This window comes from Mytilus trossulus, chromosome 9 (assembly GCF_036588685.1).
Source record: "Mytilus trossulus isolate FHL-02 chromosome 9, PNRI_Mtr1.1.1.hap1, whole genome shotgun sequence".
Classification (NCBI taxonomy): Eukaryota; Metazoa; Mollusca; class Bivalvia; order Mytilida; family Mytilidae; genus Mytilus; species Mytilus trossulus.
The window spans coordinates 62,713,510-62,740,667 of NC_086381.1; the positions used below are offsets into that span (position 1 = coordinate 62,713,510).

At 32.0% G+C, this 27,158-nt stretch overlaps 2 protein-coding genes across 3 annotated transcripts in view; one reads left to right on the top strand and one right to left on the bottom strand.

Annotated features, from left to right (window-relative positions):
* Positions 1-9,324, top strand: part of LOC134683208 (PAX-interacting protein 1-like) — a 43,432-nt gene extending 34,108 nt beyond the window's left edge. For both annotated transcript variants that reach the window (XM_063542364.1, XM_063542365.1), the window contains 6 exons: positions 2,997-3,096; positions 3,776-3,944; positions 4,818-4,918; positions 5,733-5,864; positions 6,466-6,541; positions 7,465-9,324. In XM_063542364.1, the coding sequence (XP_063398434.1) occupies positions 2,997-3,096; positions 3,776-3,944; positions 4,818-4,918; positions 5,733-5,864; positions 6,466-6,541; positions 7,465-7,547 (661 nt within the window). In that variant the 3' untranslated portion in view covers positions 7,548-9,324. The remainder of the gene's footprint in view (positions 1-2,996; positions 3,097-3,775; positions 3,945-4,817; positions 4,919-5,732; positions 5,865-6,465; positions 6,542-7,464) is intronic.
* A 13,523-nt stretch (positions 9,325-22,847) lies between these two features.
* On the bottom strand, positions 22,848-24,575 carry LOC134684835 (uncharacterized). The gene has a single exon (XM_063544144.1). It carries the CDS (start codon positions 24,573-24,575, stop codon positions 22,848-22,850), a length of 1,728 nt encoding a protein of 575 aa, XP_063400214.1.
* Between the last annotated feature and the right edge of the window lie 2,583 nt (positions 24,576-27,158).

Here is a 27,158-nt window from a genome sequence, read left to right on the forward strand (position 1 = left end):
AACCGGACCAGCTATGACCGAAATCCGTACTTTTACAATAATTACTACGGACGCACGGATGGAACAGCTGACAGAAAAATATTGATCCCAAAGGGGAAAATTACGTATTCCACACACATTAAGTGACTTTTGGTTTCATCTAATTGATTGGTGTATATAATTCCCTATTTTTGTTATGGATTGTTTCAAACTATTGATTAAAGTTGCTTAACTTTGAGACTATTTTACTACATGTATCAATATCAATATATTTTGGCCCAGCTTAATAACTTTTATATTTTTTTTATGAGAAACACAGAATTTCATACACAAGATAGTTCTGAATTAAATTGTAATTGATATATATATTATAATTTCTTTACATTTTTTAAAATAAAAAATTTTTTTTTTAGTGCTAGATATTAAATATTTAGTTGGTAGTTTCTCACAAGAACCTTAGTAAAACTTAAACAACTTTTAATATGAAATGTTACTTTAATTGTATACTCAGATATGAATTGAACAATATAAAAAGAACATTATTTACATATGACCCTTTATATTATAGTAAAATCCAAACATTGTAGCGCACCGCGCGAATGAGCAGTTCTCTTTCAAATCTCACCACTTCTCCCTATCAGTTTCAAAAGAGAATTCACCTCCCCCATATAATTCTGAAGTAGTATGAGCCCTGTGGCGGTAGTGCATTGAAATGTTTCGAAAGGTATACAAGTTTAATATTAATTTACAAATAGAACAACATGACACGTGCAGTTGTATTACTAAGCCAGAAAGCACACTACAGAGGGTGATTAAGGATTAAAAAGTGCATATATAATAGCAGTGAATATATCTAGCAGAACACAATAAAGAAAAAAAAAAGAGCAGATATCAGTGGCGGATCCAGAGGGGGGGGTTCCAGGGGTGCGCACCCCCCTTTATTTTGGCCGATCAATGCATTTGAATCAGGGCCTTTGTTTTGCACCCCCCCCCTTTGTCCTGGGCAAGCACCCCCCCTTTCGAAAATTCCTGCATCCGCCACTGGATATACACATATAAAAGAATATATAAGAGGTGAAGGTTATAGCAAGTGACACATAAATGCATGCATATGCAGAGATAAAAGATGAACGCGGCTCCCTTCATTCATACTATTATATAAACATCCAAAATATTTTTCCAGAAAAAAAAAATAATAATTTACCTACCTACCTACCCACATAAAAAATTCTGGGTAGGAGAATGGCAAACAAACAATATTTTAATTTAGGCCCAAACTACAAATTGGAGTATTATAACTATGTTAAGGAGTTAAAATAGCTTGAATTTTTGAAACTCAAGGTCTATGGTAGGGGGTTCAATATACCATGGTAGGTGGGGTCAAAATACCATGAAAATATTTTTTCTTCTAAATATCTTTTCCAGCATGTTAAATGCATACAAACTACTTATTGGAGTATTATTACTATGTTAAGGATTAAGAATAGCGGGAATTTTTGAAATTGAATGTCTATGGTAGGGGGTTCAATATACCGCAGGGGGGTCAAAATACCCTGGCTAAGTAAAATTTTCAAAATATCTTTTCTAGCATGTTGAATACATACAAACTACAAATTGGAGTATTATTACTATGTTAAGGAGTTAAAATAGCTTGATTTTTGAAACTCAAGGTCTATGGTAGGGGGTTCAATATACCATGGTAGGTGGGGTCAAAATACCATGAAAATATTTTTTCTTCAAAATATCTTTCCCAGCATGCTAAACATGTTAAATGCATACAAACTACTTATTGGAGTATTTTAACTATGTTAAGGATTAAGAATAGCTGGAATTTTTGAAATTGAATGTCTATGGTAGGGGGTTCAATATACTGCAGGGGGGTCAAAATACCATGGCTAAGTAAAATTTTCAAAATATCTTTTCCAGCATGTTATATACATACAAACAACTTATTGAAGTATTATTACTACATTAAGGAGTTAAAATAGCTTGAATTTTTGAAAATCAAGGTCTAAAGAAGGGGGTTCTATATACCGCAGCTGCCTTCCACCCCCCCCCCTACATTTTTAGCTCACCTGGCCTTAAAGGCCAAGTGAGCTTTTCCCATCACTTTGCCTCCAGCGTCCTTCGTCCTGCGTCTGTCGTCGTCCAGCGTCGTTAACTTTTACAAAAATCTTCTCCTCTGAAACAACTGGGCCAAATTAAACCAAACTTGGCTACAATCATCATTGGGGTATCTAGTTTAAAAAATGTGTGACGTGACCCGGCCAACCAACCAAGATGGCCACCATGGCTAAAATTAGAACATAGGGGTAAAATGCAGTTTTTGGCTTATAACCCAAAACAAAAGCATTTGGAGCAAATCTGACACGAGGTAAAATTGTTTATCAGGTCAATATCTATCTGCCTTGAAATTTTCAGGTGAATCCTACAACCCGTTGTTGGGTTGCTACCCCTGAATTGGTAATTTTTTGGGAAATTTTGCTGTTTTTGGTTATTATCTTAAATATTATTATAGATAGAGTTAAACTGTAAACAGCAATAAAGTTAAGCAAAATAAGACCTAAAAATAAGTCAACATGACCAAAATGGTCAACTGACCTCTAAGGAGTTATTGTTCTTTATAGTCAATTTTTAACAATTTTCATTAAAATTTGTAACTTTTTACTAACATTTTCAACTGAAACTTCTAGACAAAGTTCATTACAGATAGTGATAATTGTAAGCAGCAAGAATGTTCAGTAAAGTAAGATGTACAAACACATCACCATCACCCAAACATAATTTTGTCATGAATCCATCTGTGTCCTTTGTTTAATATTCACATAGACCAAGGTGAGCAACACAGGCTCTTTAGAGCCTCTAGTTTTTACAAATCAAATAAACAGCACATTAATTGCTGTAATTCATCTCAATGTCACAGTGAGGCCATCAGCACAGAGCTAAATGCAGAAAATTGAGTGAATATTGCCACATTGTATTTTTTTATCATTTTATTTCCTTATGTTATATTTTAGACAAGAGAATGAAGAAATAAGTATCCAGATTACAAATGCTAATGGTCCCAGAGTTCTGTTTACTGGTTTTATGAAAGGACTGGCAAAGAAGCTGCAGGCAGTAAGTAGCAGTGTAATCAAAAGATTTGAAATAATTTATAGAATTCTTGAATCAGGAAAAATACATTTCTAATATTTATAAGCATATCTGTCAAAAACAATACTTTTATGCCTGATAATAATATAAATGATTATTTTTTTAAATCATAATAATACAAAAATAGTTTTTTGAAAAAATATATATTCCATTTCAATCATCATTCATGATCATGTAAAATTTAAAGTTTGAACTGAAATATGTGTCAATATGCTGTCAAAGTGTGGTATTGTGTTAAAATCAAACAGGGAAGTCAAAATTGATAATAGCTTCTCTAGATCATAACCAATCAATCTTTTTTTTTTATTATTTATTTTTTCAATAGTCAGGATTTAACATCACCCTTACAGCACCTCCTGACCAATCAATCTTGCATATAACACTTTTACTACCAATCATCAACTGAGACTGCATTTTGATTATGTTTTCATATTAAACAGATTTATAAGTGACTGATATGCTTATGAAAATGCAATTTCACACATAGTCACACAGTATCAAACAAACAACAAAATATGTGTTGACTAAAGTTTATTTTCACAAAATAAATTGTAAAAAAGATGATTAATATATATTGCTGTGATATTTGATATAAATGATGTACTCTTATTCTTAAATGTTCTTTTTTTTTTTATTATTATAGAATGTTATACAGCTTGGTGGCATGGTAACAGAGAATCCCAAACAATGTACACATGTTGTAGCTCCAGCTATCTCACGGACAATGAAATTTTTTATAGCTGTCAATGTCTGTAAATATGTAGTCACCAAAGAATGGTTAGAAGATAGTATGGCCAAGAATAGGTTTGCAGGTATTTAAAAATAGTATTTTTAGAAGAAAGGTGTATGTACTATTAATAATAAACTAAGGTTAACTTTTTTTAATTGCAGTATCAAAATTCTTCTTTAAATTGTTTGTATTTTCTAGAGAAGAGTTTATATTTTGATCTACTTTGAACTTTTGACAACTGGCTTTTTTTGGATCTTATTTGCTACTGCATTTAGATACTAAAATGAAAAATACATACCATGATATTAAAGTCATATGAATTGAGTGAGTGGTGAAAAATAATGTTTATGCAATTGTTGAACCAATGCATCTATGTATCATAAACTTAGTCCTCTGTGCAAGATTTTTTTATTTTTTACGCAAATATATCGTATAATCGTCAATTTTTTTTCTCTTTGTCTGTTATGATTTTACAAATATGACTGCTTATTCAACGCTGTGTTTGGAAGCTGAAGTTTACTTTAACGATTGTCACCTTATAGTAAACAAATAACAAAAAAGCACGGGTATTGAGCACATGTTTAACATGTACAATCAGATAATTGTTTATTTTAATGACAGATGTATTGCGATCACTGGATTTTAACGAAGAGGGTTACGCTCAGGTCACTATACATACGGAAAATATGTCGGCGAATTGCTTCCAGGAAGCAATTAAAAATAAGTAAACTTCTTCAAATGTGGAAAAATTAAAGAATTTTCCTCAGAAAAAAGTATATGTACAAAAGTTGTATAATAAAAACTATCCATTTAGTTATAAAAAACATATGCATATTTTTTTTTTTAATTTGAGGGTTCTTATGACTTTAAGAATAAATAAAAGCAGGAATTTCAGCTTCATAATTGATTCATATATTTTGGTTTGTCAGATTTTAACATATAATTTTAATTTCAGATCCAAATATGTATGCCCTTAGAGATATAAAAGCTGAGTCAGAGATGCAGTGTAATTTACAGGATTCAATCTCAAGAGCTCAAGCTAAACCATTGTTTCAGGTAAATAAACTCGTCATAGATACCAGGACTAAATTTTATATATACGCCAGACGCATGTTTCGTCTACAAAATACTCATCAGTGACGCTCGAATCCAAAAAAGTTAAAAAGGCCAAATAAAGTACGAAGTTGAAGAGCATTGAGGACCAAATTCCTAAAAGTTTTGCCTAATACAGCTAAGGTAATCTATGCCTGAGGTAGAAAAGCCTTAGTATTTGGTAAGTTATATAAGTTGTAAAAATAAAAAATGACTGTATGTGTTCTCCTTTGGACCATAGCAATATAATAATATTATGGTGTGAACACTATAATACTACCTAAATCGATTGAAAATAGAATGTATCATACTTCATGTCAAATTGCTAGATTTTGATTGGTTAATATAAGGGTGATAATTTACTCTTATTACATGACTTATATTCTATCTATGACCCTCTACCAAGAAGCTTGATCATTTGTACACCTTATTTTGATACATATGACTGTTACATACAAGAAGATATAGTTGATTGTTTTGAAAGTCATAAATAACCAATCTTCAGTATAATGATTAAATGAAACATACCTAATCAGGTGATAGAATAGATTGTTCACCCCTAGAGAAAAAATTTGGCCTCTCCTTTGTTGACAATGTTGTTTCTAAAAACAATCTGCTCTATCGCCCTCTTGTCTATGTTTTATTTATAAACCATTATGAAAATGTGGTGTGATAAATTTGTGGAAACAGTACTATTTCAAGTCAAATGGTGCTAATAGAAAATAGAAGTGAGAAGCAGATAACAGACATAATATTTATTTTAAAATACTATTTACAGGATGTGACAATATATGCTACACCAAGTATAGTACCACCCATATCAGATCTGACCAAAATTGTCGGAACAGCGGGAGGTACAGTGGTCAAACGGCTGCCGTCCATACCTTTACTACAGGAGAAAGATGATCAGGTGGGTACTATTTTTGCATTGTTCTAGACTCTAATAAGAAAATTGTGGATATTGGTATGAATGCTAATTATAAAATTAGTCAAAGGATGTGAATGTAGATAAAGCACACTAAAGCATTCAGAAATGAACAAAACTCATACCATAATTGAAAGGAAAAAACATGAGTGATTTATTTTTTAAACAAATATAACAACCAGACGCAGCAACTGAATAATGTGCTCTTGACTTCAGAGAGGCACATAAATGGGTTTGTGTTAAACCATGCATTCTTGGGAGCACTTCGAAAGCTTGGTTTCAAAGTAACTGGTTTCTTCAATTTTGGGGTAAAGTTTTGTTATATATTATTAATTGCAGTATCTCACATGCAGGTTTGGCTTTCAATGCTTTCGACCAAGTTTTATTCAGAAAAGAATTGAGAACATGTATCTGATAGCAGCTGCCTGGATTGAGAATTTTTGAAGACTTTTATGTTGATGTTTAGATATTGCTTTATTATGGTGTTAATATTCTGCTGTCTCCATGTATGCTGTAGATCTCTATATATTAAAAATTTATATAAAATATAAACAATAAACAACCGTTACTATTGATTTTATTTCAGGGAAATCCAACCCATATTATAGTTACCTGTGAAGATGATGTTCCTATGCTAAGAAATATTATTGCAAAGAAAATCAGTAAGTACAACTCAATCCCCAAACATCACTTTACTTTGTTACAAACTGTATTAGTCAAATGTTGAAAATGGATTTATCGTAGATACCAGGCTTATAATTTTGTACACCCGACATGCATTGTCAGTGTTCTAGTTGGTGTCGGCGTTCATTATCAGTGAACTAGTATACATTTGTTTAAGGGCCAGCAGAAGGACGCCTCCGGGTGCGGGAATTTCTCGTTGCATTGAAGACCTATTGGTGACCTTCTGCTGTTGTCTGCTCTATGGCCGGGTTGTTGTCTCTTTGCCACATTCCCAATTTCCAATCTCAATTTTATTGTGTCTACACAAGACTCATCAGTAACACTGAGAAAAAAAAATCCAAATAAAATATATGAAGTTGATACATGACTATTAGTGATGAGTAAGATGAAATAACTTTGAAATGATATAGAAAACAGCTATAAAATTAAAAGGGCTACATCTGGAAAAATTTATCAGTGAAAATGCATTTGGTTCACAGTTTCAGTATAAGATTCTTCACAGCTAATATCTTGAATATTGATTATTTTGCAAATGAGAATTGAATTTTAAAATGTGCCAATTGTGAATTAGAACATTTCTTACGGGTTGAAATAATTTGAAATTGAATGTCGGGCAAATATGCCTTCTTGATTTATATGAAAATTCAGTATGCAGTTTGATAATTGAGCAATTTTATATGTTCTATTTGATATCTCAATTTAAAATTTGTCAATGCCTGAGGTATCTTGACGAAAATATTTGAGGTTATTTATATTTTTCAAATACAAAATTTAAATTCCTGGCAAATAGTTGTTCTGTATGTTATTAATCAGCAAGATTGACTTGTCTTTAGGTTTTGCATTTCAAATGTATTGCCTACTGCCAGATATTTTAATCATTTTATTTCATTGTTATTTTCAGCAATCCACAATGCAGAATTTGTGCTGACCGGTGTAATGAGACAAACATTGGACTTTAAAGCTTTTGTGATAGATGTACATTAATGTTATTTACATGTGTATCTCCATAGCAATCAGACATTCTAGTCTTCCAAAGCAGCATGTATATAACATTTTATAGAGTGTATCGATTATCAGAGTATCGATTATCAGTGTATCGATTATCAGAGTATCGATTATCAGTGTATCGATTATCAGAGTATCGATTATCAGTGTATCGATTATCAGTGTATCGATTATGTATCGATTATCAGTGTATCGATTATCAGAGTATCGATTATCAGTGTATCGATTATCAGTGTATCGATTATCAGAGTATCGATTATCAGTGTATCGATTATCAGTGTATCGATTACCAGTGTATCGATTATCAGAGTATCGATTATCAGTGTATCGATTATCAGAGTATCGATTATCAGAGTATCTATTATCAGTGTATCGATTATCAGAGTATCGATTATCAGAGTATCGATTATCAGAAAAAGAAGAATACTCATTTTATATACATTTTTTGATTTTATGATATAGGGTTGTGAGGATGTTGATACCATTCAACATAGTCATGACAGAAGGAAGTTGAGGCCTGTTCCATTGTTTAATGCAATGGGGACATACGAGGAACTGTTTCAGAACCCAAAAAATCAATCATGCAAAACTTTCATATTACCTATGAATGTTAAATACAAAATTATAAGGAATATGCATCCAATCACTAATGATTTTTTTTTAAGTGCTTCTCATCTGCATAAGCCAGTCCTGTATATTAACTAATCCAGGTTCGTTCGCCCTGATTCCCATTTGTCCTAGTACTGGTTTGCCCTGATAACTGTTCGCCAAGGGTCCATTTGCCTTGATTTTTCTTCTTTTGCATATTGCTGTTTAGTGTTTATTATCAGAACAGAATAATGTTAAAGTTTGTTGAAAAATTTGCCGAATATTTGTATTGCCGCAACCAATTTATTAATTTCCCTTTGATATGCAGAGTATAATATATTTTTTTTAAATTTGTAAACAAAAAAATTCTATTCAGTCACTTTATGCAGTATAAATGAGAATACTCATAGAATAAAAATAGATGAACTCACTGTCTTGTAAATCATTTTCATAATTTACAATTCGTACATTATTGTTTTTATTAGTTTAAAGATGACTAGTTTTCAAAACAAAAGATTGTTTGTTTAATTATTTATCAAAGACCAGTATTACATCAATCTGACAGTAAGAATCTTTATGTCATTGAACAATTATTGCTCAAAAACTAGCTATCAACTTTTAAATATTCCCATGTTTTTTCATAAACTTCTAGAATATATATATACCATATAAATATCTGAACAAATTTATTAAACTAAAATGCCCTGATATTTATATATTTTTTCATAAAACTAGATCAAAACCAGGGCAAAGGGACTCGGGGAGAACGGACCCAGGGGGACATTGAATTAGGGCGAAGGGACCTGATACATGTATTATCAATGATCATGAAGAGTACAATGTCCTAGCTTTAGTAAAAATAAGACCTGCAATCAACCAAATATCAAAAGATATAAATATAAATATAATGACTTTCTAATCTTATCCTCTAAAATTTTTGTTGGAGATTTGCAGAGGATACCAAATGGATATGAAACATTTTACAATACATAGCAAATATTAAATCATTGACAACAAAGTAGACTTACACTTAAAATTTAAATGTCTTCAATGTTAATTTACATTTGTACTTAATTGCCTTAGATGTATGTTTCATTATAATGTGTTATTCTGATTGGCTAACTGCACATCACATGTTATTCCTGAAGCAATTGCATAACTCGATAAACTTGATGACAAGAGGTCCCACAAAAAAATGCACATGTGAATTAGATAAAAAAAAATGATAAAATTCGTGTTTTTATGATCTTATCTAAAAATGCAATTATAAGTATTGAATGCTTCTTTCTGTAACTTCATAGGGTTGTAAAAGCATTGACGGGGCGCACATTTTTAAAATTAAGCAGAAGCACTTCATTCAAAATGTACTTTGGTCAACGCTTTTACACCCCAATGAAGTTTTTAAAAAAAGCATTCAATTCTTGAATGGTGAGTTCATAAAAATCATGTGACAATGAAATTGTGTTTAGGGGGAAATGCATGATAGTCACAAATATCCTCAAAATCAGAGAATAGTCTTGTTTTTTAGGTTTTGGCCAGAAAATTCAAACCAACTTTTTAAGGAGTTGAGTTATGTCCCTTTAACTGTTTTTCTATTTTTATACGACCGCAAATTTTGAAAAAAATTTCGTCGTATATTGCTATCACGTTGGCGTCGTCGTCGTCGTCGTCGTCGTCGTCGTCGTCGTCGTCGTCGTCGTCGTCGTCCGAATACTTTTAGTTTTCGCACTCTAACTTTAGTAAAAGTGAATAGAAATCTATGAAATTTTAACACAAGGTTTATGACCATAAAAGGAAGGCTGGTATTGATTTTGGGAGTTTTGGTCCCAATATTTTAGGAATTAGGGGCCAAAAAGGGCCCAAATAAGCATTTTCTTGGTTTTCGCACTATAACTTTAGTTTAAGTGAATAGAAATCTATGAAATTTTGACACAAGGTTTATGACCACAAAAGAAAGGTTGGGATTGATTTTGGGAGTTTTGGTTCTAACAGTTTAGGAATTAGGGGCCAAAAAAGGGCCCAAATAAGCATTATTCTTGGTTTTCGCACAATAACTTTAGTTAAAGTAAATAGAAATCAATGAAATTTAAACACAATGTATATGACCACAAAAGGAAGGTTGGTATTGATTTTGGGAGTTTCGGTCCCAACAGTTTAGGAATTAGGGGCCAAAAAGGGACCCAAATAAGCATTTTTCTTGGTTTTCGCACCATAGCGTTAGTATAAGTAAATAGAAATCTATGAAATTTAAACACAAGGTTTATGACTATAAAAGGAAGGTTGGTATTGATTTTGGGAGTTTTGGTCCCAACAGTTAAGGAAAAAGGGGCCCAAAGGGTTCAAAATTAAACTTTGTTTGATTTCATCAAAATTGAATAATTGGGGTTCTTTAATATGCCGAATCTAACTGTGTATGTAGATTCTTAATTTGTGGTCCCGTTTTCAAATTGGTCTACATTAAGGTCCAAAGGGTCCAAAATTAAACTTAGTTTGATTTTAACAAAAATTGAAACCTTGGGGTTCTTTGATATGCTGAATCTAAAAATGTACTTAGATTTTTGATTATTGGCCCAGTTTTCAAGTTGGCCCAAATCGAGGTCCAAAATTAAACATTGTTTGATTTCATCAAAAATTGAATAATTGGGGTTCTTTGATATGCCAAATCTAACTGTGTATGTAGATTCTTAATTTTTGGTCCAGTTTTAAAATTGGTCTAAATTAAAGTGCAAAGGGTCCAAAATTAAACTAAGTTTGATTTAAACAAAAACTAAATTCTTGGGCCTCTTTGATATGCTGAATCTAAACATGTACTTAGATTTTTGATTATGGGCCCAGTTTTCAAGTTGGTCCAAATCAGGATCTAAAATTATTATATTAAGTATTGTGCAATAGCAAGTCTTATCAATTGCACAGTATTGTGCAATGGCAAGAAATATCTAATTTCACAATATTGTGAAATAGCAATTTTTTTTTTAATTAAGAGTTATCTTTCTTTGTCCAGTATAGTAAGCAAGAAATATCTGCAAGATTTTTTTTTAATTGGAGTTATCTTTCTTTGTCCAGAATCAACTTAAATCTTTGTTATATACAATATACAATGTATATTCACTTTTTACTACCAACTGATAAATTTAAATAATCTTTACCATTCAGTGATAACAAGCAGTTTTTTTTACATCTTAATATTTTATGATGTATTTAAATGAGTAGTAATTGTTGCAAACTCCATTAGAATATTTTAATTGAAATTAGTTTTGGAATAAGGGAAAGGGGGATGTGATTAAAAAATTGGGTTCAATTTTTCTCATTTGAAATTTCATAAATAAAAAGAAAATTTCTTCAAACATTTTTTTGAGAGGATTAATATTCAACAGCATAGTGAATTGCTCTAAGAGAAAACAAAAATTTTAAGTTCATTTGAATACATTCATTCTGTGTCAGAAACCTATGCTGTGTCAACTATTTAATCACAATCCAAATTTAGAGCGGAATCCAGCTTGAATGAAGTGTCCATACTTGCCCCAACCGTTCAGGGTTCAACCTCTGCGGTCGTATAAAGCTACGCCCTGCGGAGCATCTGGTTGAAGTATAATTTATACTGATTTAAAAGTGTTCCTTTTAAGTCTCAAATTGAGTTAAAAATAAATTAAGTTAAATAGGTTCAGCTCTAGATTTTTGAAGAAGTTTAGACACTTTAACTTATTTTCTTTTTGTTTTAATAAATAATGCATCTTAATACTGTTCCATGGTTAAGGTATGAAGATTGTCTGCTATTTTATTATAAACCAGACTCCATTTTGTTTTTGAAAAATTTTGAATTTGATTCATACATTTATTATTGCATATTTTCAACAAATGATAGTTGTATGAAATGCATTATTATAGAAACAAATTTGATGTTAAACCAGTTGTAGTTGGTAGAACATTTTTTTATGAGGTTTGTTCTCTCACATGTTTGCAATAATAAACACATGGCCTTGATTTCTGAATTTACAAAATACAAGAAGTATTGTGCATCCAATCCTCAAAAGAGAGTTTCATAGCTATTATTTAGTTTTCCAAATCAATGTTAACTTTTTTAAAAAATGCCGGGATTTGTTTGAAAGGTGAACCTCTTCATATGACTTTTTTGTTCTTTTCTGTGATGATATATTTGAAGACTTCATAGCTGTCTTTCAAATGATGTATATGATTTTTAACTGTACATGTGTTGATTTTTAGATTATGTTTATGATTTTTGAGCGATTTCTTTTCTATCCTTGCATGAGAAGTAAGCATGGTAGACAGACTATTATAACATCGTGTGTATTTAACAAAAGAGCCAAATATTTGATGCATTTTTGTTGCTTTATTTCAAGGTTGTATTTTGTATTTTATACTATTTTTTTGTCATTACAAAACCGCTCATGTAGGCCATATTAAAATAAATTCTTAATACTAAATCTTTGAATGTGTTCTGTTTATGAGATATCAACCTTCATAATATATTAATAGGTACTGTAAACCAACTTATTTTCTGGATACTTTATTTCGCATTTTAACCTTTCTTGACCACTTCGCGGCTATTTAATTTTGCGATTATCTGATTTACTTGATGAAGTTTATTAAGGAAAGATCAAAGATTGACACATTCGCGACGATTTATATTCGCGTTATTTTTCTACTCGTGAAAATAAATTGCTTGCGAAAATAAGTTGGTTTACAGTATCTGATCATTCAAGTTCACCTAGATTACAAAAAAAAATATTCGAAAACATGTAAAGGTTCAAAGGGTCCAAATTATTTTGGAGATTTCTTCAAAAATTAAAATATTTGGGTTCTCTGATCTGCTGAATCTTATCGCGGATTTAGATTTTGGGCACAATATTCAAGTAGGTCCAAATTACCAAAGATTTTGGGCCCTGTTATCAAATTGGTTAACATTGAGCTCCAATAGTCCTTAATTAAACTACCAATGAGGAACCCAGTTTAACAAAAGAACCTTTGTGAAATACATACAAAAGTATTCTTCCAAAAAGACCAAATACCACAGAAAGGAAAGACACCAAACATGGCTTGAATGTCTTTTTTGATGTTTTGACCAATTATTTTTTACTTGTTATATGCCTGTCTAAAACGGGTCGTATTATGGTATACCGTTGTTTGTCTGTCGGCCCATCTGTTCTCCACACTTCGGACAATTACTAAAAAATATTTTCACCAACTTTTATGAAACAATGTTTATAACTATTGACGTAAGCTCCCTTTCGATTTTTATCAAATTCAGATTTTTGTTTTTTTCCGTGTTATGAAGTTTTATCCTTAAAAAAAGGAGTATTTTCAAGTTTTCAGACAATAACTGAAAAGTGCTTCCTTTCGATTTTTATAAATATTAGATTTTACGTTTCCGTGTTATGAATTTTTATGCTTAAAAAACGGGATTTTCCAGTTTTCGGACAATCACTCACAAACACTTTCACAAATTTTATGAAACTTTTGTGAATTGTTTATATCTGTTGACTTCAGGTACCTCGCAATTTTTATAAATTTCAGATTTTACGTTTTCCAGTTATGAATTTTTAAATATACTTTAAAAAAGGCTGATTTTTCCAGTTTAATAACTCAAAAACACTTTCACCACCTTTAATGAAACTTTGGTGAATTGTTTATATCTATATTAATGTAAGACCCCTTTTGACAAATGTCAAATTGCAAATTAGAAAACAAACAGCCTAATTAATGTAAAAAAAAAGCATAAAGACAAGCCAAAAAGGCAACAGGCTTATAGCGCAGCTCTTTATTAGCAAATGTATCAACCAAGAAGGCTGACAAAAGGGAACTTAGCTTATCAACGGACCATATGGGAAATATATTTAAATGTCTTCTAGAAAACCGATTTATGGATTGAAACCAAACATTAATTAATTAATGTTTCTCTTTGTCTGCTGACAAAGAGTTGTTATTTAGCTGTTTGTCATTATCCTTATAAAGTAATTTTCTATGATTACCAAATTCTTCTACTTTTTATACGACCGCAAATTTTGAAAAAAATTTCGTCATATATTGCTATCACGTTGGCGTCGTCGTCGTCGTCGTCGTCGTCGTCCGAATACTTTTAGTTTTCGCACTCTAACTTTAGTAAAAGTGAATATAAATCTATAAAATTTTATCACAAGGTTTATGACCACAAAAGGAAGGTTGGTATTGATTTTGGGAGTTTTGGTCCCAACATTTTAGGAATTAGGGGCCAAAAAGGGCCCAAATTAGCATTTTCTTGGTTTTCGCACTATAACTTTAGCTTAAGTTAATAGAAATCTATGAAATTTTGACACAAGGTTTATGACCACAAAAGAAAGGTTGGGATTGATTTTGGGAGTTTTGGTTTCAATAGTGTAGGAATTAGGGGCCAAAAAAGGGCCCAAATAAGCATTATTCTTGGTTTTCGCACAATAACTTTAGTTTAAGTAAATAGAAAATAATGAAATTTAAACACAATGTTTATGACCACAAAAGGAAGGTTGGTATTGATTTTGGGAGTTTAGGTCCCAACAGTTTAGGAAAAAGGGGCCCAAAGGGTCCAAAATAAGCATTTTTCTTGGTTTTCGCACCATAACTTTAGTATAAGTAAATAGAAATCTATGAAATTTAAACACAAGGTTTATGACCATAAAAGGAAGGTTGGTAATGATTTTGGGAGTTTTGGTCCCAACAGTTTAGGAATAAGGGGCCCAAAGGGTCCAAAATTAAACTTTGTTTGATTTCATCAAAATTGAATAATTGGGGTTCTTTGATATGCCGAATCTAACTGTGTATGTAGATTTTTAACTTTTGGTCCCTTTTTCAAATTGATCTACATTAAGGTCCAAAGGGTCCAAAATTAAACTTCGTTTGATTTTGACAAAAAAATAATCGGTTGGGTTCTTTGATATGCTGAATCTAAAAATGTACTTAGATTCTTGATTATCGGTCCAGTTTTCAAGTTGGTCCAAATCGGGGTCCAAAATTAAACTTTGTTTGATTTCATCAAAAATTGAATAAATGGGGTTCTTTGATATGCCAAATCTAACTGTGTATGTAGATTCCTCATTTTTGGTCTTGTTTTCAAATTGGTCTACATTAAAGTCCAAAGGGTCCAAAATTAAACTTAGTTTGATTTTAACAAAAATTGAAATCTTAGGGTTCTTTGATATGCTGAATCCAAATATGTACTTAGATTTTTGATTCTGGGCCCAGTTTTCAAGTTGGTCCAAATCAGGATCTAAAATTATTATATTAAGTTTTGTGCAATAGCAAGTCTTTTCAATTGCACAGTATTGTGCAATGGCAAGAAATATCTTATTGCAAAATATTGTGAAATAGCAATTTTGTTTTTAGTTAGAGTTATCTTTCTTTGTCCAGAATAGTAAGCAAGAAATATCTAATTGTAAGAATTTTTTTTATTTGGAGTTATCTTTCTTTGTCCAGAATCAACTTTAATCTTTGTTATATATACAATATACAATGTATATTCACTTTTTACTACCAACTGATAAATTAAAATAATCTTTACCATTCAGTGATAACAAGCAGTTTTTTTACATCTTAATATTTTATGATGTATTTAAATGAGTAGTAATTGTTGCAAACTCCATTAGAAATTTTAATTGAGATTAGTTTTGGAATAAGGGAAAGGGGGATGTGATTAAAAAAATTGGGTTCAATTTTCTCATTTGAAATTTCATAAATAAAAAGAAAATTTCTTCAAACATTTTTTTTGAGAGGAATAATATTCAACAGCATAGTGAATTGCTCTAAGAGAAAACAAAAATTTTAATTTCATTAGAACACATTCATTCTGTGTCAGAAACCTATGCTGTGTCAACTATTTAATCACAATCCAAATTTAGAGCTGAATCCAGCTTGAATGTTGTGTCCATACTTGCCCCAACCGTTCAGGGTTCAACCTCTGCGGTCGTATAAAGCTACGCCCTGCGGAGCATCTGGTTATAAGATTACGGCACCAAAATTAAACCAATTTTGGCCTTAATAATAATTTAGGGTATCTGTTATGAATTAATCTATTTTTACATGATTTCCAAAACCAAGTTAATATCAGGTGAGGGACACAGGCTCTTGGGAGTCTCTAGTTCTTATCATGTACTGTTACACCACTATCCAAGGTTAGGGGAGGGTTGACTTCTTTAAAATAATTTATCCCGCATTATTCCTTGTATGACAGTCCCTTAACAAGAGCATGTAGTCAGTGTTTGTTGTAATTTTTCTAGTTTAAATTGTTTTTCAATTGTCATTTCGGAGACAAGTTTTGCTTATTGTTTTAGATTGTACAGTGACCTGTAGCTCTTGGTCATTTGATATCTGATCGAAGAGTTCTTGCAGTGGCAATTATACCACATCTTTTCAGTTTTACATGTCCTGATATTGGTGAAATATAGTCTTTTCGGATGGCTGTTGTTATTATTAGAACTTGTTAGAGTTTGAAGGTTCTTTGTTCAATAATTTAGGCGCATCATAATTATCATTAAATGGAAGTAATTGTTTGTTGTTTGCTTAACACTCGGTGTTAAATGTGTAAAAATAAATAGAAATCATTACAAATACTCTAAATGATGATTGAATGTACAAGTGCCATCGGATTCAACGTCTCCATTCATATCGGACATGGTTTGTCTAATCGGATTGCATTAATCAAAAAGAAACCTTCAACAATCATTTAACCACGAAAAGACAAACAACAGTCTTCAAAACAATTCATAGAAGGCTTCAAACTAAGGCGACCAATAATATATCATGCAAATCATGGGGAAAGCTGCCATTCCAAACAACTGTTTTACATAATGATGTGTATTTAATCAACTTTATGTTACCGTAAGTCTTTCAAAGTGAATAGAAATTTCATAATATTTTGTTATGAGAGGTCTAAAGTGAGACATCTGAAACAATTCAAACGAGGAAACATACCAATAACCTGATTAATGACACGCACAAAAAACAACCTAAAAACAAAAATGATGGAAAGAAACCAACGATAAAAAGAGATTATATGGTTGACTTGAGACAGACCCCTATAGAACTATTCAAGATGATATGGTTGACTTGACACATATAGAATTATTGGGGATCATATGGTTGACTTGAGACAGACACATGTAGAATTATTCGGGATGAAACATATTTGTTAGAAAGAGGCTACATCTCAGGTTTTGACGAGTCTGTGATAGCCGTAAATTTTAAGTTTTCTAAATTTTAAAAGTTACACGTTAAAAATAAGCATTTATACTCTAAACAGTTTTTTTTTTAATTTTTATAACTTTTATAACGACTCATATTTTTCAGTGAACATTTACAGCGTGGTGAAGAATATGAGTCGTATTTATCATATAAAAATTCAAAAAAACGGTTTTAGGAATGAACTTCGTCGAGTCTATGACGAGTATGTATCCGAGGTGTCTATAATGATATTGAAAAATCTATCGACGTAGATCAAAGCTTAGCATGGTGTTTTAGGTGTAACACCACTAATTCAGGCCCGGCCAGAAAGCACATACCAGAAAGTAGTACATATTTAACACAAAATAGTTCCTACACATGAGTGTAACTTTCAAAATATGTAGGATATTTAGGTGTTTTTGGCATCAAACGAAAGCTGAAGGACTGGTGATCATTGTAGAACACTTTTGGACTTAATTTTAAATATTAAAAAAACTGCATCAAATTTTAAAAAGAGGGTACATTTTGTCTGCTTGTTAGATCTGAAGTACCTGTTTTGGTACATCCGAAGTTCTGGGAACCAGTTGGTCCGAGACCACAATTGTCGTCCCTTGATTTTCGTTGTTTTCGTTGTTATTTTCGTTGTTCTCGTTGTTCACGAATATAGTCCCTAGTGTTAACAGTGGGTTACTTGCCATTAATTTTTATACCCTTTCCAAATTTATTTCTCCATGTTTAATGGCTCAAATGGTAAGTAGGGGGGTGAAATTACACTGTAAAAAAATTTGGGTCCAGAATTTTAAAGTAAAGTAGTGATTTGGTCCAGGTGAAAAAGGTTGACAAATAGTACTTCGGAAGCTGTCAAAAGATTTCAAGACGCCCTAAAGATAAAATTGTCCATATTTTGAGTTAGAGACGATGAAGTTTTCTATAATTTTGATATAATTTGTCCCAAAAGTAGTACAACACACTGTAAAAGTTTCATTTAGAAAGCGCAGGTGGGATTTTTTTAATTTTCATTTATGTTCTAAAAGAAATGCACTACGAATTAACTGTGTTCTCGGACCAGTTCTTTCTTATATGCCATGTAAGGTATGTTGATTTTTTCAGTAGAAGACACCATAAAGTGTTGCTTTGACATGTAATGATTGCCACTTTATTTGAAATTAAAATGAAAGAGGTGTGCCTGGTTGAAATGGAGGAATTTAACATAGAAAGTAATGGGACCATGAATTAGTGGTGTACTTCCTTTATTCACAGTCGTCGATCTAGGAATACATCTGATATCCTACTGAAATTAAACAATAAACTTGTAAATGATCCCAAAAGTGTTTGTGCTGAATTTGCAAATCTTTTTGAAGCAATTGCTAAAATGTCCGATCATACTAAAGACAAAGTCAGCAATAAACTTTTGAACCTTATTCGTAATCGATGTGATAATGTCCCAATTAGACCCGTGTTTTTTTTAAGAACTATCGAAAATTTTGACTAACTTGCCAAATGGAAAAGCGAGTGGGCTTGATGGAATATCCTATGAGCATATACAATACGGCGGAAAATAAATATTGAGACATTTGTGCAACCTTTTTAATCTAATCTTTGATCAATGTATAACATCTGTTGATTGGAAAATAAGTGTATTAATTCCGTTGTTTAAAGGTGGGGAAAAGTTTAGGTCTAATATCGAATCATACCGTGGTATATCTCTCATATCTTGCATATCAAAAGTGTTCGAATTTTTTTTGGATAATAGACTAAATGAACGAGTGGTAAATTTTCCGAATAATCAACAAATGGCATATCAAAAGTATTTACGCCTCGTTTAATTTACAAGAAACTGTACATCACTATAAGGAGAGGAGAGTAGTTATATTCAAGTGACATTGCTAGATAGCAAGAGGGCGTTTGATACGGTTGACCATATTGGACTTAAAATTAAGATCAATGACCTTGGAATTTATGGTAACTTGTGGAAATTGCTAGATCATATGTATTGAGATCTTAAAAAGTTGCGTGCGTTGAATAACGTAACCTCTTAGATTTTTCAGCCTTGAGATAGGCGTTCGACAAGGTAGTGCTTTATCAGCGAAACTTTATCGTATTTATATAAACGATCTTATTGATATACTTTCTACGTCAGTGAAAGGAGCTGTTAATCTAGATTTAAATGTTGGATGTCCTGTACAAGCTGATGGCATTGCTCTTATATCGCCAACATTTTCCGGAATGCAATGCACGATAAGAACCGAAACGTATAGAGATTTAAAACTCAATACAGATGTAGTTCCAATGTGTAATAGTGTGAAACATGTTGGTATTATACTTGATGCTAGATTTAATTCAACTGAGAAAACTTTAACAGCCTTTCGTACGATACGTTCCGTTTGTATGTCTATAATCAGAATGGGTGTTCATCCATCTCTACTTAATCCAATCACATGTAGCAAAATTATTGTTCAACTATTTTATAGCAAAGGCCTGTATGGATGCGAACTGTGGAACAACTTGACTAAACAAGAACTATTATTACTTGAACGAACGCATCGGTATATTTGCAAATACGTACAAGGATGGCCTAGGTTGACTAGAACTGACAAGTGCACTTCTTTGCTAGGGTGGATTCCTATTGAAGGTATCATTAACATTGCTAAGTTGTTATTCTCTGGGAGGCTGTGTAATATACCATCTAAATATTTGCCGAAAAACGTCCTTATGTCATAACTTTTGGTGTTTTACCACAAATGTACTGAAAATAAAGTTGGCTTTGTGAATGATATCATCCAGATTATGCAGAAATACGATTTAGTAGGCCATATTGAAAAATTAATATCGACAAGTTACTTTTCTAAGCAGAAGCAATGGAAATCGATAGTTTAAAACGTGTATATGAGTATGAAGAGAACATTCTTAAACAACGTCTAGATAGTGACAATGACTTTGAATATTTTAAACATATTCATAACTCTATTGAACCACATCCTGCTTGGACCATCTTGCGCCAGTAGCCATCTTTGAACTTTCAAGCAAATTTTATCATATATCTGTGCGCCCTGGTTAGACCAAGCATACCTTATGCTGAATTACTGTTATGTCGTAAGTGTGGTTTTTTTTTCTATGGCAACGCAATTGTGCACATTTTAATACAATGTTGTAGTGTAGCGCCTACAAGAGACTTGTTTTGGATAGATCTGATTAATATTGGACCCATTGAGTTTAGCGCAACGCTCCATGCTTTGGAAGACATATACTTGACACTAACTCTGCTATCATGTAATAGTGACAAATGTTACATTCTTGAAAAATCAGATGCAGACAGTTTCACCCACTCATGTGTAAAGTTTATATATAGGTTATGTAAGGAATATGACTTGATATTTATTACAACTGAAATATCTTAAAAGACATTTTTCGATTCATCTGAACATTTACTTATCTTTTCTATTTAGTATTCAATGATCTATTTAATTATTCATTAATATAAATATTTATTTATCCCTTCATTTTATTCAAATCGTTATTTAAATTCTTATTATTAAAACTCTGTATTATACCACTTTTGTATTTATGTTCATGTATATTCATACTCTCCTTAAGGAGGATAACAAACATATATATATGTTCCAGACCGTATGAGTATTTGGACCGTATGCGTACTTTTTCAAAATACTCATACGGTCGGACCGTACGCGTACGGTCTGACTAATATTAAAAAAAAAGTTGGTCAAGTTTATTACATACAAATGCATATAGCAGATCAACATAACTTAACTATCAAATTGATATAAAAAAAGTTCAATTGTAATTGAAACAAACACTTTATATTTTTACTTTTTTTAAATTCACGCTAATTAAATACGTTAATATCTTGGTATTATTAATAAGCATGTCGATCAGTAATACGGTACATTATGAACACTGAAATTGAAGATATCGGAAGTAACCATAATGTGGGAGTTCAATTGTTTTAGAATAATTAGCAACTTTACCAAAAAAATGCAAATGCAAAAGAACATGCATGAACTGCATACATGAAAATGCTAAAAATATTACGTTACTTGAACTGTGTGACACAGTTTTACCTGACCATATAGGAAAATAGGTATTTAGTCGGATCTTAACAGGTACTTGTGATTTGTTTAAACCGGTTTTCGATAAAAATATACGAAGAAATGTCAAAATGTTTAGGATTTAATTAAATCCGTATTTCGGTAATATTGTGCAAGAATACGATTTTAATTGCGCCTTACACTTTGAGAAGCGAATAATCTGTAACTACTTTATTCAATTATTCTGTAAAAACGTTAATTTTGAGCTATGAAAGTCAAGTGGCTCGAGAATTTTTCTGAGGAAATTTTAAAAAAGTGCAAAAAAATATTTTTACAGTGGGTTAGCTTTCATTAGTCTTGACTATCTATAGATTAACAACTTTTGGTTATATTTATAATTCAGAATCATCATTGAAGGTGGAGCACGATTGCGCAGTTAATTAATTATATGGATGTGCCATTTGTATGATGAGTGACATTCCGTGGTATTATGTGCCAATTCGAAAAAGTTATACGAGAATTGTCTCCCCTTAACAGGTTCATTTTTTTTTATAATTATGTTTAGGTTTCTGATGTAATTTTGAATAATTACACAATGAATCAATGCAATATATTTCAGTTTTTTGTTATTGATGTACGAATATAATTTCATAAATTTGAAACGTTAAATTTTTTTAAATACCAACATAAAGAACTTTTAATCATTTTTGAAATAGACTATGAATGAAAATTGCATGAAATTGGTTCCCTTCATGATAGATTGATTGGGAAATGTGCCAGAGTTATCGATTTGTGATCACAGAGAGGGACTAGCAATCAAATTTTAATTGTAGCTAATTCATTGTTAAAACAATGTTCCACTATAAACGAATGTTATTTTATACAAATATAAGGACTTAGTTAGCTAAATCTACAAATTTTATTTGAAATAATGATTTACGATAATTTATTGCAATAGATTAATATGCTACTGAGTGTGTCACCTTGGGCGAGAGTACCAAAATAGGATTCGATATGTATAAATTAAACAAATATCTAATTTCAATTATTCGTTTGTTCATTTTATCTATTTAATTGTAATAAATTACCAATAACAATTTGTAAAACTAAAAATAAAGATTGTTTCAATTTAACCCATATGATCAAAAATAACATTTATGGTCAGCTCGTACTGGACCGTACGCGTACACTCGTAGGGTCCGACCGTACGCGTATGGTCAGACCGTATGAGTATACGTATACGGTCCAGACCGTACGCGTACGGTCCAAATACTCATATGGTCTGGAACATATATATAGTTGAGTGTTTTTTTTTCCATAATCAGTTAACGTAAATCAATAATATTAATCAAACTAGCAGTTACTTCATAATTTCAAACAGAGAATATATGGCTAAAATGATTATGCTTGAAAATGCAGCACTTTTTAATGTTATTATATGTAAAAGAACAACAGCTAATCAATACATTCTACGCCTGGTATTTCTGAAGACATCATTAGAAATATCAATCAACGGCACGGAGAGTTTTATAGTTGCTTTTCTGTCTGTTTTCCCGGTACCGGTTACTGGTAAATCCTCCAAAAATAAAATGTGCTTGGGAACGTATGCGTCCTCTAACATCTTTACTTCTTCGTCAATTTTCATAGTTTCTCTGGTAAATTTTCGAAGGTCATCATCGGTGATGTTAGCTCCCTCCCGCGTAAGTACTGACGCACATGGGATATCATTGTCTGTCAGTGGATGTTTAATAGGAAAGACAACTACGTCCTTGACGTCTTTATGTTTTTTCATTGCAGCCTCAATAACAAACGGTGCAACCTTAGCACCAGATATCTCCATTACGTCAGAAATCCTTCCAGATATAACTAAGCGATTGTTGGCATCTATGTAACCATAATCATCAGTTTTATACCAGCCATAAGGCATGATAACCTTTTTCGTCTTCTCTTCGTTATTAACGTATCCTTCAAATCGAACTGGGGTTCGAATATAAACTTCTCCACTGGCTTGTGATTTCACGATCAAACCATTATGGTCAACTACTTTCAAGTCAACCCCTGACAGTGGTGCAACTCCAAGGTATTTTTGCGACAATGTTGATGATGCAGTATATATTTGTCCTGCTCCAAATCCGAGTTCTGTTGCACCATACGCAACAGATAAACTGTCGAATATCTTACCCAAACCATCAAGACATGTCGATGGAACAGGTTGACCTCCAGTCATAACAGAGCGTATTTTTATATGAGTGTCTTCTCGATGCAGTATCTGTTGTAACATCGGCGTACCAAAAGATGCACAGAAAGGACGCTCTTTCTGTAGTATTTCTATCACATAGTTAGTCCCTGCTGACGCTGATGTAGGTGCAAAGGAATTAGCCTGTGTTATACGCGTCCCACCAGTGACTATTTCCCAATGTGGATATCCACCCATCCAATAAAAAGGCCCACCATTGAAGTAAACTAATTCTTCTTTATCAAATGATTCAGTTTGCAGTAAGTAATGAATATTGTATCCGTTTAATAAAATGCTGTAGTGACTAAATTCCACCGCCTTTGGAAATCCTGTACTTCCAGATGTTGACAATATAGCTGCAGTATCATCTGGATCGATCTGTGGAAGATGAACATCGTTTCCATCATTGTACAGGTCCTGCAATGTGAATCGTTCTACTGCTTCCGTTGGTGGTGAGAGCAAAACAGCCAATTTTAAATCCGGAATTTCGCATTGAGTCACTTGACCGTTTTGCGGATTAATTGACATGAAATTACGAATGATTTGCAAGTGCCTGTCGCCTTCTCCTGGATCAAACATTATCATTTTGCAGTTGCCAACCAGTTGCATCATTCTTTTGAGGTCGGATCCATCTTTCATATGAAATGTTAGATGAAGTGGTTTTGCCCTTGTCATCTGAATGGCATACATACAAATCAAATACTCTACTGTGTTGTTTCCGCCGACACCAACGACATCCCCTTGTTGAATTCCATAACGAACAAGGCCTTTAGCCAGACTAACAGATTTGTTATATAGCTCACCATACGTAATTGTTTTTGGTAAATGTCCTTTGTTGTAAATAATATATGCTAGTCTGTTTGGATCCTCGGTCGCCCATTTTTGCAACAGATTTGGAATAGTTGTATATTGCGCTAAGACCGGATCTGTGGAACGTAAGTAACTTTCCATGTTCTCCTTCACTCTCCAAAATATGTGTACAATATACGATTTCACTGATGCTGTTTGCCTTATATATCGTAACTCTATAGAAATAGAGCAAATGGTAACTAATTTGTGTCGAATCACTCCACGACCTTTATATACATTTAAATTCATACTACTTAAAAAAACTGTAATAAGAAATATAGGTCATATAACGTTTAACAATGACATATGTATAGAACGACGTTGATATGATCGATTCATATGACGCGGGACGGTATGCATTGGACTAGAAAATAGACAACAATCATAAAAAAAATCCTAACCTTTATTTGACCTATCATGAGACAATGAAAAAAGTAGTCATACAAATCTTTTTCTATCGAAATTTTTGTAGTCAGACTTTGTAAACCAAGAAAATGCATGTATCAAGTTGTTATCCATTTGTTTTATGTGTTTGATCTATTGATTTTGCCATTTGATAAGGAATTTTCAGTTTTGAAATTTCTTCGGAGTTAAACATTGTTGTGATTTTACTTTTTTTCAGGATGTAGTGTCTGGAGATAAAACATAGATGAAATATAGTTACCAGTAAAATAAACATTTGAAATTGCAATAGTTTGGGGTTTACAAAACCATTAACAAAATATAGGTAGTATAAAGAGATAAATCATTTTGCATGTTCTTATATATACCAACACTTTAGTTATTGTAAACATCATATTTGTCTCCTTTTTTGTTTGTGCCAATTAGATACATTTTCACATGTTTGATATATTTTGTTTTATAAAATAGACTTGATTTCAGCTACACGCACTTGTCAATGAAATAAATCCAGACATTAATTGATCTTCCACCTGTCAATTCAAAGGTGATATCAATCACAATACAATCAAAGAATATATTTCAGGGTTAAAGAAATGTATGACTCGAATATAACAAACATTCTTTGTCAAATATTGATATCTTTGCAATGTGAACACATGTGCAATACTTTTTAACTTGGGCTAATGTCCAATGCAATTGCTATTCCTTGAAAAAAATTGAACAATATTTCCTTTCTTTTTAAATATGTTATGGTATTCAAATGAACTGCGACTTTTTTCCAGAAGATCTCAGTGAAAAATATACAGGACACAAGCACACGTGTTTTGTTTATTTGTAATAGTACCATTTTGATAAAGTGATTATTTTCATGACATTAGTTTCATTTACACTTTGCTCTAAAATAAGAAGATAGAGGTGTCATTGTTGGAAAACATTCAGCAAAGGTCAATGACACTCATATCTTCTCAAGTATAGCAAAGTGTAAACAAAACTAATGTCATGATAAATAGTGCGTGTAGAAACAACTTTAAAGAAGACAATAAACTAAAATTATAAAATCCTTTTACATAGACACGTAAAGTAAATTCAGATTAACATATATTGAAGGTTATTGTTAGATACGTTGGTAAGCGTCCACGAGAAAACATGACGTGGAAATATCATTTTGTTTTTAAGAAAAATACATAAAAATTCAGCATTATCATAATTCTTTGGGCCTAATTTTTACTTATTGTAAATAAGTGTCATAGTAATAAACATTTCAGCATTTTGATCAAATCTCACAAATCCATTATGAACATACAAACTAACGTGAGAAGAACACAAACTACCATGAGAACATACAAACTAACGTGAGAACACACAAACTACCATGAGAACATACAAACTAACGTGAGAACACACAAACTACCATGAGAACATACAAACTAACGTAAGAACACACAAACTACCATGAGAACATACAAACTAACGTGGGAACATACAAACTAACGCAAGAAAAAAAGAGTAAAATTCAAAAGGAGCGAGCCTTTTGCTCAGGCAAAATAAGTGCCTCTTGCAATGCATAAACACGCTTAGTCTACTCTCAGTCAATATGATCAGTGGTTGTTCTTGTCAAACTTCACATGAGATCCAGTAGATTGCAATATTTGACTTTTATCACATTTTTATTTATTTTTGTGCTTTCATATAAAGACACCAAAAATGAATTTTGAGCAAACTGGCAAATATTTAACAATGTATAATGGTTTCATATAGGGTATAACGTACTTGTCCATTGTCTTTGACTCCAGTTACTGATTCATATGATATGAGTCCAAATCAAAAGACCTTGGTTTTTCCTATGATTGGTCAAGGAATATACTTATTTCTAATAAATAAAAAGATAAAACACCTTTAAACATCCATGGAACACCCAAACCAATTATTGGGAAAATCTTTTAGTGTTTCAGACCTAAATCCTTTGGAAAACTGTGGCCACCATCTACGATCCAAAATGTTTTGTAGCAAAAAGATTCCTATTTTGATACAGAATTCATAAATATAAAAACTTTGAGTTGCAGATGGCGGCCAAGATTATTTATGTCAAAAACAATAAAAATTATGCGAAATTGACCTAAAAAACAAATAATGTTTCTTCTACGGCCCGTAGCTTCATTAATTTTAAAGAAAGGTGCAAAGTAAGTTGGCTTTGTAGTATAATCACAGAATTTCTCCGATTTAAAAAAACATCAAACATTAAGGCCAAATTTTAACCCTTCGATTGCTCTAATTAAATTGCTC

What these genes read in the sequence shown, in the direction of transcription:
- LOC134684835 (XM_063544144.1), bottom strand. Translation starts at nt 24,575, where the DNA reads ATGGAAAGTTACTTACGTTCCACAGATCCGGTCTTAGCGCAATATACA.